Raw genomic sequence first — 12130 nt, 5'->3', positions numbered from 1 at the left:
GAAGATTTTGTTGTTTGTTGTCATCAACATTGTGCCATTTCTATATGACTTAGTATATAATGACATGAATAGTGTATAAAATATCAGACTTTTTTTTTTTTTTTTTTAAACAATCGATCGCGCGCTCTCCAGACTTTGCAGACTGCAGAAAGAAATTACGGGGGGGCATTACATTTTTTTGGGGGGGGGGGGGGGGGGGGGCACACTTCTTCAACGTATATTTAGCCTGATTAGTGGCGTTTTTACCCGTTGTATTTTCTGATTATGGTATCAGTCAGTGAAACTGCAGGAGGTGGCAGCGCTTTCCCTTCATGTTGACTTTCGGCCGCATCTTTGTCATGGCTTGAGTTCATCTTTAGTTTCTTGAAAAATACACGGATGCCCATTCCAATTTGAATTAGCAACAGAGGAGCCGCTCAATCGCCATTTCTGTGACCGAAGCAATCCCTATCCAATCGCAGTACCAAATGGCCGGCTACTCGGCCTGCCCCCCTTATCTGTGATTGGCTAGAAATTGCCTTCATTCGCTGCTCAGATTGGTTGAATTGAATGACAGATCAAGATAGGATGAATAGAGCAGTTTTTTTTCAACCTTTTCTAAGTCAAGGGACATTTTTACATTGGAAAAAAATCTCACGACACACCACACCAAAATGTTCGAAAATTCCTTTCTGTACAGTATATTTAATTATAAAGTAATTTCTCAGTATTTATGCTTACTCAGTGTGAAACTTGAGCCTGTTAAGATGAACACAAAGCGAAAAAACTGGCAGGAATCTTCTTCAACAGCTCTCAGTCTCTGTTTTTATTTTTAAAAAACGTTTTAGCAGTTAGGCTTGAAAAACTTCGTCTTTTCACGAAGGCGAACAAAATAGTCCATCGACTTGTTCTGAGGCGACGGGTGTTCATTTGGAGATGACATTTAGGCTTTTATGGCGCCATGGCGCTAGATAGCTGCTCATGTCACGTTCAAGTACTACTCGGATTTCTAGCCATCACCCACCTTGTTGTCCTCGATAATGTATTGGAATAAAACACAGAGGGCGGATTGACGGTCGTCACATATGGATAAAATGGAAAAGACACTTTTGTGTATATCGACACTTGACGAGTCAAATGATGAACAGTAGACGTGCTGGGGTCCACGCTGTTGCGGAGAGGAGGTGGCTGATGGCTAGAAATCCAAGCAGTTTTTGAACGCAACACGAAAAATGCCTCGCTCATCTGCACACAACCGAGAACTTTTTGCTTACTCCTTCCCTCCTACTGCAACTTTGCCCGACGATGTTTTTAAAAAAATAATAATAATAAATAAATAAAGCGACATTGGATAATTTCTCGCGGCACACTTGACGATCTCTCACGGCGTCTGCACAATCGTTGAAAAACACTGGAATAGAGGGTTCGTCCTCTCCGTGTGAGTGTTAAAATTAAAGATGCACCGATACTGATAGTATCGGCAGGGGGCGCCGATCCGGCCCGAAATGGTGGTATCGGTATCGGCAAGTACCAACAAAGACGGCGCTGAGACCATTTACCGGTCCATTATTATAACATTTGACCACAGCCTTTTTCTCCTCCTGGCGCTCACTACACTCTGTCTCTATGTTGTGTGATGACACGTGAACACCAAGCAGCAATAACACGCGATCGCGGGACAGTAGAAATAACAAAAGGAGTCCGTGACAGCAGGTCGACGGACAAACTAAGACGATAGGCAGCGGTTACAAACGAGAGCAGCACACTAACAGAAAACCCCAATGCAGGGGCATAACAAGCAAATGTAGCGAGATTATTGTGCCAGATGTCAAATAGCGATCAGCAAGCCAAATATCTCGGCAGCCTTCTCTGAGATCACCCGTGCTTAAATGCTGCGTTGATGAGCCTGCATTGGATTCAAGTGCCACGCCCAGCAACAAAACACAATCTAACCAGCAGCAGAATGTGACAATAATTTCATGAAAGTTGCACTGTTTGGACTTTGAGAGGTTTCAAAAAGTTTATTCAGTTCATTCAGAGTTTACTATTATGAATTTATTTTTACTTTCTTACTATTGGGCTAGTATTATACATGTTTTATTCAGGCATGCAAACTTGCCACCTTTCGGCGAAATTTCGCCGTTTTGAAATCAAAATGGGTCATTTTTCTGAATCACGTAGATCCGAGGAGGAAAAAATGGGGCGATGGCGGGGGGGGTGTCTGTCAACGAGCGAGTGAAACCGTTAACTTCAAAACCGTAGTCCATGCTCAAAACTACACTCTAGTCCAAGGGTCCCCTTCTGCCGGGCCGCGGACCGGTACCGGTGTGCATTTGCCACCGGGCCGCACAGAAATAATAATCTAATAACGACCGCATTCTGGCCGAACTAACCCTGTGCCCCTGCTTAACACACCAATATCCCTGTCTACTCTAGATATAATACTACGGAATAGATTAAAATGTCGTCACAGAAATCCATTGATTGGACAGCAGGCAGTACATCTTGTTTGTGTATATAATATATCTATGTGCGCTTGTCCTCGATAATAACGTATTACTAGGCCGCGGGCGCAGCACATTTGTTCCCGGAAATAATTAGCCCCCACACGAGCGAAGATAACTGGAAAACGGACGTCTTTGGAGATATTTTTACGACGAAAAGGATATTTTTACGGCGGAAAGGACACCTGACGAGCCTACAACCTCGAAGACGCACGAACTGCGAAGAAGTGGATTCGTGACCCGTTTGTGAATAAACAGAGAGATCGCAAATGACGGCGACCTTATTAAACGTACATTTGAGACAACAACTCTACCGAGGTTCTGGATTAAAGTCATTCTGGAATATCCTGACATCGCGACAAGAGCTTTGAAAACCTTGCAACAATGTCCAACATCGTATCTTTGTGAAGCGGGCTTCTTAAGCAATGTTTAATGACAAGGCGAAGTTGTTAATGGTGAGCGCGGTGTGCAGCTGTTGTGTGCAGCTTACATGGCAGGATGAATCTGAGGAGAACTTTTCTACAAGTCCTTCCATGATCAAACGTAAGTTAATATTCCTTTCTTTCAAGAAAGTTTGTAGTGTTTACTTTGGAATCGCTGCATTTGCGCATTTTGCAGGTATGTTTAACGCGCGCATAACCACGTCGTTGCAATTTTTGATGGGGTTCAAAATTTGTCAGAACACAGGTCCGTGAAAAAAAGACCCAAATAACACCGGTCCGTGGTGCAAAAAAGGTTGGGGACCCCTGCTCTAGTCCGATGACCCAGACCTATCACCGCCACTCTCTTCTCGTGACAACAAATGACTGACAAAAGTGAGAGACGGGAGTAAAGTTGTTCTCTGCTTAATGCAAATGGGACATACTGTATATTTTATAATTTAGATTTTGTATAATTTGCTACTTAATGTGTCTTATATGTTCTGATTTCAGGCTGAGAGATTTAGACTTGTATATGTTAAATTATTATGTACTGTGTTTAATTCGAGATGTCTCTGATTGCACTATGAAATGCACTTTTCCGCTCATGCCGTGTGTCCATGTTATTTTGTCACCTTTTTCACCCCTAACCAGTTTGCATGCCTGTTTATTAATTTCACAAATTTAGCACTATTTTGGCCTTTGAGAGCGGAAGGTTTATTCAACTATTGTCTACTAGGGTTTAGTGTACTTTTTCCTATTTTGCAAAGGTAAGCAACAGCCTGACAAAGCCTTGATAGCAATGATTTCACATCCAATTATGTAGCTCTTTGGGGGAAAAAAAGAAAAGAAAGAAAAAAATGATATATATATATATATATAATCGGGGTGGTATCGGTATGGTATCGGTATCGGCCGATACTGCACAGCCAGATATCGGTATCGGGGCCAAAAAATGGTATCGGTGCAACACTAGTTAAAATTACACAGTACAATCTAATCAAGCTAGGGCGAGCACAGCAGTCTCTCAGGGCGGGCCCGACCCCCTAATGCCCGCCCATGCCGCCGGGTCTGGCGCTCTTCTCCATGATTGTGACCCACATTCTGGGATGGCAGCCTCCCCATTATAAGTATATGGCGGAAAACACTCAGGTGACTTGGAGTTCCGCTCTGAGACCCCCCGTTTGGCCAAATTGCAAAATTGTCATATATGCATATGCGATACATTATTGGAAAGCTTAAAATCTCAATCTTCCGGGGGAACATTTTTTTGAACAGGAGTGCAGTTAAAAAAAAAAAAAAAATTTTTTTCTAAACGGCAAAACCCTAACTAGAGGTGAGAGCACGCGAGAGCATAATTTAAGACGCCATGATTTTAACGAGACATTGTCACATACATGTATCACCGAGTGACACAGCTGTGAATGGCCACAGCTGGATTTTGGGGGGATTTTAAGGGTAAAACATGGTAATATAACAAGGGTCACGATGCAGAAATCGCAGACATCAAGGAGTGGTCGAGATTTTCTTTTTCATATATTTACCCTTTTAAACGTTTTTTTTTTTTTCCTTCAAAAATTGTTCTTTGTTTGGATCGATTACTTATCATCTGACATCAGGGAAAATGCGACAGTAACAAAAAAAACAAGCGATAGTAATGAGGTAGATATCCGTGACTTATTTACAGACACCATTTTTTTTCATTGTGACATAATTTGTTTAAGTTTATAATATTCAAGTGAAGAATTTTTTAAAGTCATTTTTTAAACGAAATATTTGACATTGATTCTAAACTGAAAAATTAGACATTTTGAGTAATAAATATAATTACTTTTTATTACTATGTTGTAACAAGAGTGGTTGCGTGACATCTGTAAACGGGGGTTTCCAGGGTAAAACGGACAAATTAAAAATAGTTCGGGGCCTTAATGCATCATGTATCTGCTATAGCAGCATATACACAAATTGTTCTATCAAACAAAACAGTTCTTTTGGCTTAAAATACAGCAGTTTACGAGGCACTCTCAATGAGTGATGATGTATCAAGTGTGTGAACTGTAGTTGAAAATTAAACAGCAAACAACTCTTTTGACACCATACCTGTGCTTTATTCTTTATATACTTGAAGTGTGACATGTAAATAAGTCAGACTCACAGCAAACATATGTACACAATAAATGATGAAGTACACCAACCAAAAATACGACATAAAGTGATAAAAAACTGCAGTTTTTAGCGGACTGGGTCACCGCTTCGTGTGGCCATTCGATTCCGAACACACACATACTTTTCTCGGTGGTTCTTCCATTTTTTTATTCAATCGCCGGCTGACCTCCAGCCCCGTATTTTCAGCAATCTTCTCCCATGAATTGCTTGCCATTTGGCAATCTTGATGAGACATTGAAGAAGTTGTTGTACTTGCTCTTCGTTGATACTCTCGTCGGCTTGGTCCATTTTTAAGTGTGTAGAAAAATCATGTTTGACAATGGCGGTGATTTCGAGCTGAACCGGAAACGACCAATCGCAGTCCATTTCCACTACGTCACACGCATTGACGCGACACGAAGTCAGAAAATTGAGAAGGAGGAAGACAGGTTACGGCGCAGGGTCGTAAATTGGGTCTTCCTTGATGACGCAGGTCTGACGCGGAAGCATAACTCGGCCTTTACTGTATTCTAATGTGCAGCCGAAGTAAATGAGGAAGTGCTGAACGTTTCAAGGCTATGTGTTTTATTTGACAATCCACTGCAATTCCTTCACATATACTGGTCCTTCTAAAAAAATTTGCATATGTGTGAAAAGTTTATTATTTTCGGTAATGTACTGATAATGTTTAGACTTTCGTATATTTTAGATTCATTACAGACGCCTTTTATTGTTTTAATAATGATGATTTTGGCAAAAAAGTCAAAAGCCACAAATCTCTATCTCAAAAAAATAGCGTATCATGAAAAGGTACTCTAAAGAAGCTACTAACCTAATCAACTGAATCAATGAATTAACTCAAAACCCCAGCGAAAGATTCCTGAGGCTTTTAAAAACTCCCAGCCTGGTTCATTACTCAAAACCGCAATGATGGGCGAGACTGCCGACCTGACTGCTGTCTAGAAGGCCAATATTGACACCCTCAAGCAAGAGGCTAAGACACCCAAAGAAATTTCTGAGCGAATAGGCTGTTCCCAGACTGCTGTATCTAGGCACCTCAGTGGGAAGGAAAAAGTGTGGCAGGAAACGCTGCACAACCAGAAGAGGTGACCGCACCCTGGGAAAGATTGTGGAGAAGGGCAGATTCCAGACCTTGGGGGACCTGCAGAAACAGTGGACTGAGTCTGGAGTAGAAACATCCAGAGCCAACGTGCACAGGTGTGTGGTGGAAATGGGCCACAGGTGCCACATTCCCCAGGTCAAGCCACTTTTGAACCTGAAACAGCAGCAGAAGCGCCTGACCTGGGCTACAGAGAAGCAGCACTGGACTGTTACTCAGTGGTCCAAAGTACTTTTTTCAGATGAAAGCAAATTTTGCATGTCATTCGGAAATCAATCAGAGTGTGGAGAAGGAAATGCCAAAATGCCGGAAGTCCAGTGTCAAGTACCCACAGTCAGTGATGGTCTGGGGTACCATGTCAGCTGCTGGTGTTGGTCTACTGTGTGCAGGGTCAATGCAGCTGGCTATCAGGAAATTTTGGAGCACTTCATGCTTCCATCTTCTGAAAAGCTTTATGGAGATGAAGATTTCATTTTTCAGCATGACCTGGCACCTGCTCACAGTGCCAAAACCACTGGTAAATGGTTTACTGACAATGGCATTACTGTGCTCAATTGGCCTGCCAACTCTCCTGATCTGAACCCCATAGAGAATTTGTGGGATATTGTGAAGAGGAAGTTGAGAGACACCAGACCCAACACTGTGGATGAGCTTAAGGCCTCCATAACATCTCAGCAGTGCCACAGGCCGATTGCCTTCATGCCACGCCGCATTGAAGCAGTCATTTCTGCAAAAGGATTCCCAACCAAGTATTGAGTGCATAGCTGATATAATTAATTCAAGGTTGACTTTTTTTGTATTAAAAAACATTTTTCCGTATTGGTCGGATAAAATATGCCAATTTTTTTAGATAGGGATTTTTGTTTTTTCTTGACTTTTTTGCCAAAATCATCAATATTAAAACAATAAAAGGCTTGAACTACTTTAGTTGTGTGTAATTGATCTAAAATATATGAAAGTCAAATGTTAATCAGTACATTACAGAAAATAACGAACTATATCACAATATGCTAATTTTTTGAGAAGGACTAGTACAACAATACTTTAAGTACATCATGAGATAATACACTTACTCTTGGGTTTATGCAATTTGTGTCCAAAGTTGGCTGGGCAAAGTAGCAGAATCGCCAGTATCCATGGTTGTTATTGTTCTTGTCGTTTAAGACTGTGCATTCTTGTGGGATGAAGCGGAAATGCAAAGGAAACTACGGCGGCTTAGATAAACTAAAATGGTGTGGTTTTGAAAACCGAACGTACCGATTTGACCGTTTTTAACATTTTAACCAGAAAAGTCGGTTTCAGTTCAAAATCGATTAATCCAACAGCCTTGTTTCGAACTGTTTCTCATGTCTCAGTTACATTTCTTCCAGTCAGTCCTTACCACAAAGCTTCCCCAGAAACTGAAATGCAGATGTGCTTTTAATGGTTGGTTTTAGGCAGTCCTGACACAAAGATTCTGTTCTATTTTCTAAAGATAAGGGACTGCTAGTTGAAGTCCGTGTCAATAAGGAGTGGTTCACAGGAAAAGTCGTTGCTGTGGAATCAAACAAACAGAGTGTTCGCTGGAAAGTCAAGTTTGACTATGTGCCCCGAGCCACGCCGAAAGACAGATGGTGAAAACTTTTTGTCCAATATCCAATAAATGCAATTCGTTTATGTATTATTTAATTGATTGTGAATTAATTGATTGTGAATGTTTGTGAAGGGTGTTTAAAGGCAGCGATGAAGTCCGCCTGATGCGTCCGCCGTCTCCCATCACCCAGACGCCTGACACCCAGCAGGAGAATGAGAGGGTTTCTGCAGCCATGGAGCCAGATACCACACAACCTGGCACCAGTCGAGAGGTGACAGAGAGCCTGGTCACCATGTTGAGGTAAGTGGCACTCCTGTCACTCGTTTCAATGAAGAAAACAGAAAAAAAGCCGTTTTGCCCACAATTTGCAAGAATGAGTTTACACCCTTAATCCTTTAAATCTGGAGTGTGTTAGATGAACATGTGACTGACACCTATGTTGCTTTTCTTTTCAGGACAATGCTGCGTTACTTCTTCCCGCCTGCTTTTCAGATTCCTAAGGATGACGTCAATGGCATGACTGCAGAGGAGCTGGTGGCCTTTCCTCTGGTGGGATTAAAAACACTTTGCACAAGTGCACCAAAAACAATCTTGAAGTAGCCTACAGTAGGGGTGTGACAAAATATCGAAATGGTGATTATATCGTGATACTTTGTATCCCAAAAGGTTATCGACATGCTCCTGCCAAAAATCGAGATAACATTCTAAAAAGGATTTATTATGTAGAACAAACTCAGATACAGTGCCTTGCAAAAGTATTCGGCCCCCTTGAACCTTGCAACCTTTTGCCACATTTCAGGCTTCAAACATAAAGATATAAAATTTTAATTTTTTGTCAAGAATCAACAAGTGGGACACAATCGTGAAGTGGAACAAAATTTATTGGATAATTTAAACTTTTTTAACAAATAAAAAACTGAAAAGTGGGGCGTGCAATATTATTCGGCTCCCTTGCGTTAATACTTTGTAGCGCCACCTTTTGCTCCAATTACAGCTGCAAATCGCTTGGGGTATGTTTGTATCAGTTTTGCACATCGAGAGACTGACATTCTTGCCCATTCTTCCTTGCAAAACAGCTCGAGCTCAGTGAGGTTGGATGGAGAGTGTTTGTGAACAGCAGTCTTCAGCTCTTTCCACAGATTCTCCATTGGATTCAGGTCTGGACTTTGACTTGGCCATTCTAACACCTGGATACGTTTATTTTTGAACCATTCCATTGTAGATTTGGCTTTATGTTTTGGATCATTCTCCTGTTGGAAGATAAATCTCTGTCCCAGTCTCAGGTCTTGTGCAGATACTAACAGGTTTTCTTTCAGAATGTTCCTGTATTTGGCTGCATCCATCTTCCCGTCAATTTTAACCATCTTCCTTGTCCCTGCTGAAGAAAAGCAGGCCCAAACCATGATGCTGCCACCACCATGTTTGACAGTGGGGATGGTGTGTTCAGTTCAGGGTGATGAGCTGTGTTGCTTTGACGCCAAACATATCGTTTTGCATTGTGGCCAAAAAGTTCCATTTTGGTTTCATCTGACCAGAGCACCTTCTTCCACATGTTTGGTGTGTCTCCCAGGTGGCTTGTGGCAAACTTTAAACGAGACTTTTTATGGATATCTTTGAGAAATGGCTTTCTTCTTGCCACTCTTCCATAAAGGCCAGATTTGTGCAGTGTACGACTGATTGTTGTCCTATGGACAGACTCTCCCTCCTCAGCTGTAGATCTCTGCAGTTCATCCAGAGTGATCATGGGCCTCTTGGCTGCATCTCTGATCAGTTTTCTCCTTGTTTGAGAAGAAAGTTTGGAAGGACAGCCGGGTCTTGGTAGATTTGCAGTGGTCTGATGCTCCTTCCATTTCAATATGATGGCTTGCACAGTGCTCCTTGAGTTGTTTAAAGCTTGGGAAATCTTTTTGTATCCAAATCCGGCTTTAAACTCCTCCACAACAGTATCTCGGACCTGCCTGGTGTGTTCCTTGGTTTTCATAATGCTCTCTGCACTTTAAACAGAACCCTGAGACTATCACAGAGCAGGTGCATTTATACGGAGACTTGATTACACGCAGGTGGATTCTATTTATCATCATCGGTCATTTAGGACAACATTGGATCATTCAGAGATCCTCACTGAACTTCTGGAGTGAGTTTGCTGCACTGAAAGTAAAGGGGCCGGATAATATTGCATGCCCCACTTTTCAGTTTATTCGTTAAAAAAGTTTAAATTATCCAATAAATGTTGTTCCACTTCACGATTGTGTCCCACTTGTTGTTGATTCTTGACAAAAAAATTAAATTTCATATCTTTATGTTTGAAGCCTGAAATGTGGTGAAAGGTTGCAAGATTCAAGGGGGCCGAATACTTTTGCAAGGCACTGTAGTTCCCCCTCGACGGGCTGTTTCTTCTCAAGCCATTTATATAGCTATTGGGGAAAAATACTTGGATAAAAAAAATATCCTGTAAAAATATTGGAGTAGAGAGACTGAAACAATGACATTTTGCGGCTCTCTTCGTCGCGTTTTCCTCGTTATGAACAATTCCCCCTCAATGGGCTGAATGGTAAAACCGATGAGCCCAGTCTTCCACTGACGTCATCCACCTCTTGGGGACGCTAAAGCCCTATAATGGTAGGCGTGGCTAACCGGCAGATTAAAAGACCAATTTCTCGTGATCTGCGCTTTGCTAAATTGTTGTATATAGTCGAATCGTCTCAAAATATGATTCTAATTCACATAATAATGCCATTTAAGACTTTTTTTTCTCGTGTCGTATGCTCTTTAAGGCAAAACACTACCGCTTTTGTCCACCGGCATCGCTAAAATCGACCAAAACTGAAAAGTTACTTCACGCTGCTTTAACCCTTGAAATAGTTTTCAACAGAAACATTGTTCATCGAGGTGCACTTCTTGCTGTGGTAGTGAAGTTGTACCGTGCTTTCTTATCGGTGATGTATTTGATTCTTTTGTCAACTTTAGAAAGAGTATTTCCAGCAGTACGAATCAGGTCTGCAGTCACTGTGCAACTCGTACCAGAGCAGAGCAGACGCCAAGGCCAAAGCTGTGGAAGAGAAAAGCAATAGCACAGAGTTGAAACTGAAGGAAGCAGATGAGAAACTCCAAAAATTACGGACCAACATTGTTGCACTTCTACAAAAAGTTCAAGAGGTTGGACAGCTTCCTGGATTGCATTTATTTATTTATTTGTGGTGTTTGAAATGATGATGAATGTAAAGTAATAATTGTTTCCCCTCACCTAGGATATTGACATTAACACCGATGATGAACTTGATGCATATATTGAGGACCTTCTCACTAAAGGAGATTAAACGGGATGGACCAGAGAAATCAACAAGAAGGAAAAAGACTGTTCTCACTAAACGACTGACAGCCATGATACTTACATCACCCCCGGCACTCCTAATTGAGTTCCATGTGAACATTTAGGAATGTTTTCATTGTTAAAGATGCACCGTTTTCTTTTATTAAGCAGTAAGCATACACTCCGTTCTGGTGTTTGTCTTTTATTTTTGTTTTTACATTGTTGACAGCCCTCTATTTAGCATGTGGATTTCATTTGTTTGTTTGTTTTTTTATCAACCTGCTTCTACTGTTCTGTATTTGTTAAACAGTGACGAAGCCATCCTATCTTACTTTAAACTTTGTAGGTTTAATACAGTTTAGTCACTTTAAGGCAGTGAGAAAAAAAACTGCTGTTTATTTTGCGCTATTGTCAGGTGACACGTTGATACCCAGTGTTTTAAGAGTTGGGGTTGACTAACCAATACTCTATCTGTCCATATATAAACACTTACTATTATTTTTGTACACTCAAATATGTTAGTTTTGTTCATTATACTCCCCCATCCTGACCAGCTCAACTAGAAGACTGAGTATACTGTATCACACTATGAAATGCATACTGGGTTTTATCAGTATAAAAGTTAACGCGTTTTCTGTTCATTTGGAGAAAAAAGTCTGTTTAATGCAAAGGTAGAGTTTTCCTACTCTAATCGTTATGTCTTTTGGAACATATTTTAGCATTTCAACATTTTATTCAACTTTGCATGTTTCAGTGTTCTTGGTAAGTTGGGAGAAATGGTTCTGTATTTTTGAAAAATCTTCAACAATAAAACTGGTTCAGCGACACTGTTTTTTTTTTTAAATATAAAAAGGTGAGGAAAAAACTGTTGCTTCAGCAAATGATCTCACACCGTATGACACAAGTAGCACTCATTGGCTGTCACTGACGGCTTTAGTCATACAATCAATTTTGATTTAGGGCTGGCAGTGATCCCAGTCTTTTTTTTTTTTTTTTTTTTAAACCTGTGCTGTTCAGTTTGGAGGATCAGGAGTGCAAAAAATAAATAAATACACAAAATATTAAAAGTGGCATTAAAAT

At 40.9% G+C, this 12130-nt stretch overlaps 1 protein-coding gene across 4 annotated transcripts in view; it reads left to right on the top strand.

The window, feature by feature from the left end:
* LOC130913171 (ATPase MORC2-like) overlaps positions 1–11875 on the top strand; it is a 64518-nt gene extending 52643 nt beyond the window's left edge. For all 4 annotated transcript variants that reach the window (XM_057831542.1, XM_057831543.1, XM_057831541.1 and 1 more), the window contains 5 exons: positions 7642–7780; positions 7873–8040; positions 8196–8289; positions 10708–10896; positions 10989–11875. In XM_057831542.1, coding sequence (XP_057687525.1) covers positions 7642–7780; positions 7873–8040; positions 8196–8289; positions 10708–10896; positions 10989–11057 — 659 coding nt within the window. In that variant the 3' untranslated portion in view covers positions 11058–11875. The remainder of the gene's footprint in view (positions 1–7641; positions 7781–7872; positions 8041–8195; positions 8290–10707; positions 10897–10988) is intronic.
* Positions 11876–12130: the final 255 nt, after the last annotated feature.

Source organism: Corythoichthys intestinalis, chromosome 3, assembly GCF_030265065.1.
Source record: "Corythoichthys intestinalis isolate RoL2023-P3 chromosome 3, ASM3026506v1, whole genome shotgun sequence".
In the NCBI taxonomy this organism is placed as follows: domain Eukaryota; kingdom Metazoa; phylum Chordata; class Actinopteri; order Syngnathiformes; family Syngnathidae; genus Corythoichthys; species Corythoichthys intestinalis.
The sequence above is the reverse complement of the archived record's forward strand: the minus strand, read 5'-3'. Positions and strand labels throughout refer to the sequence as shown.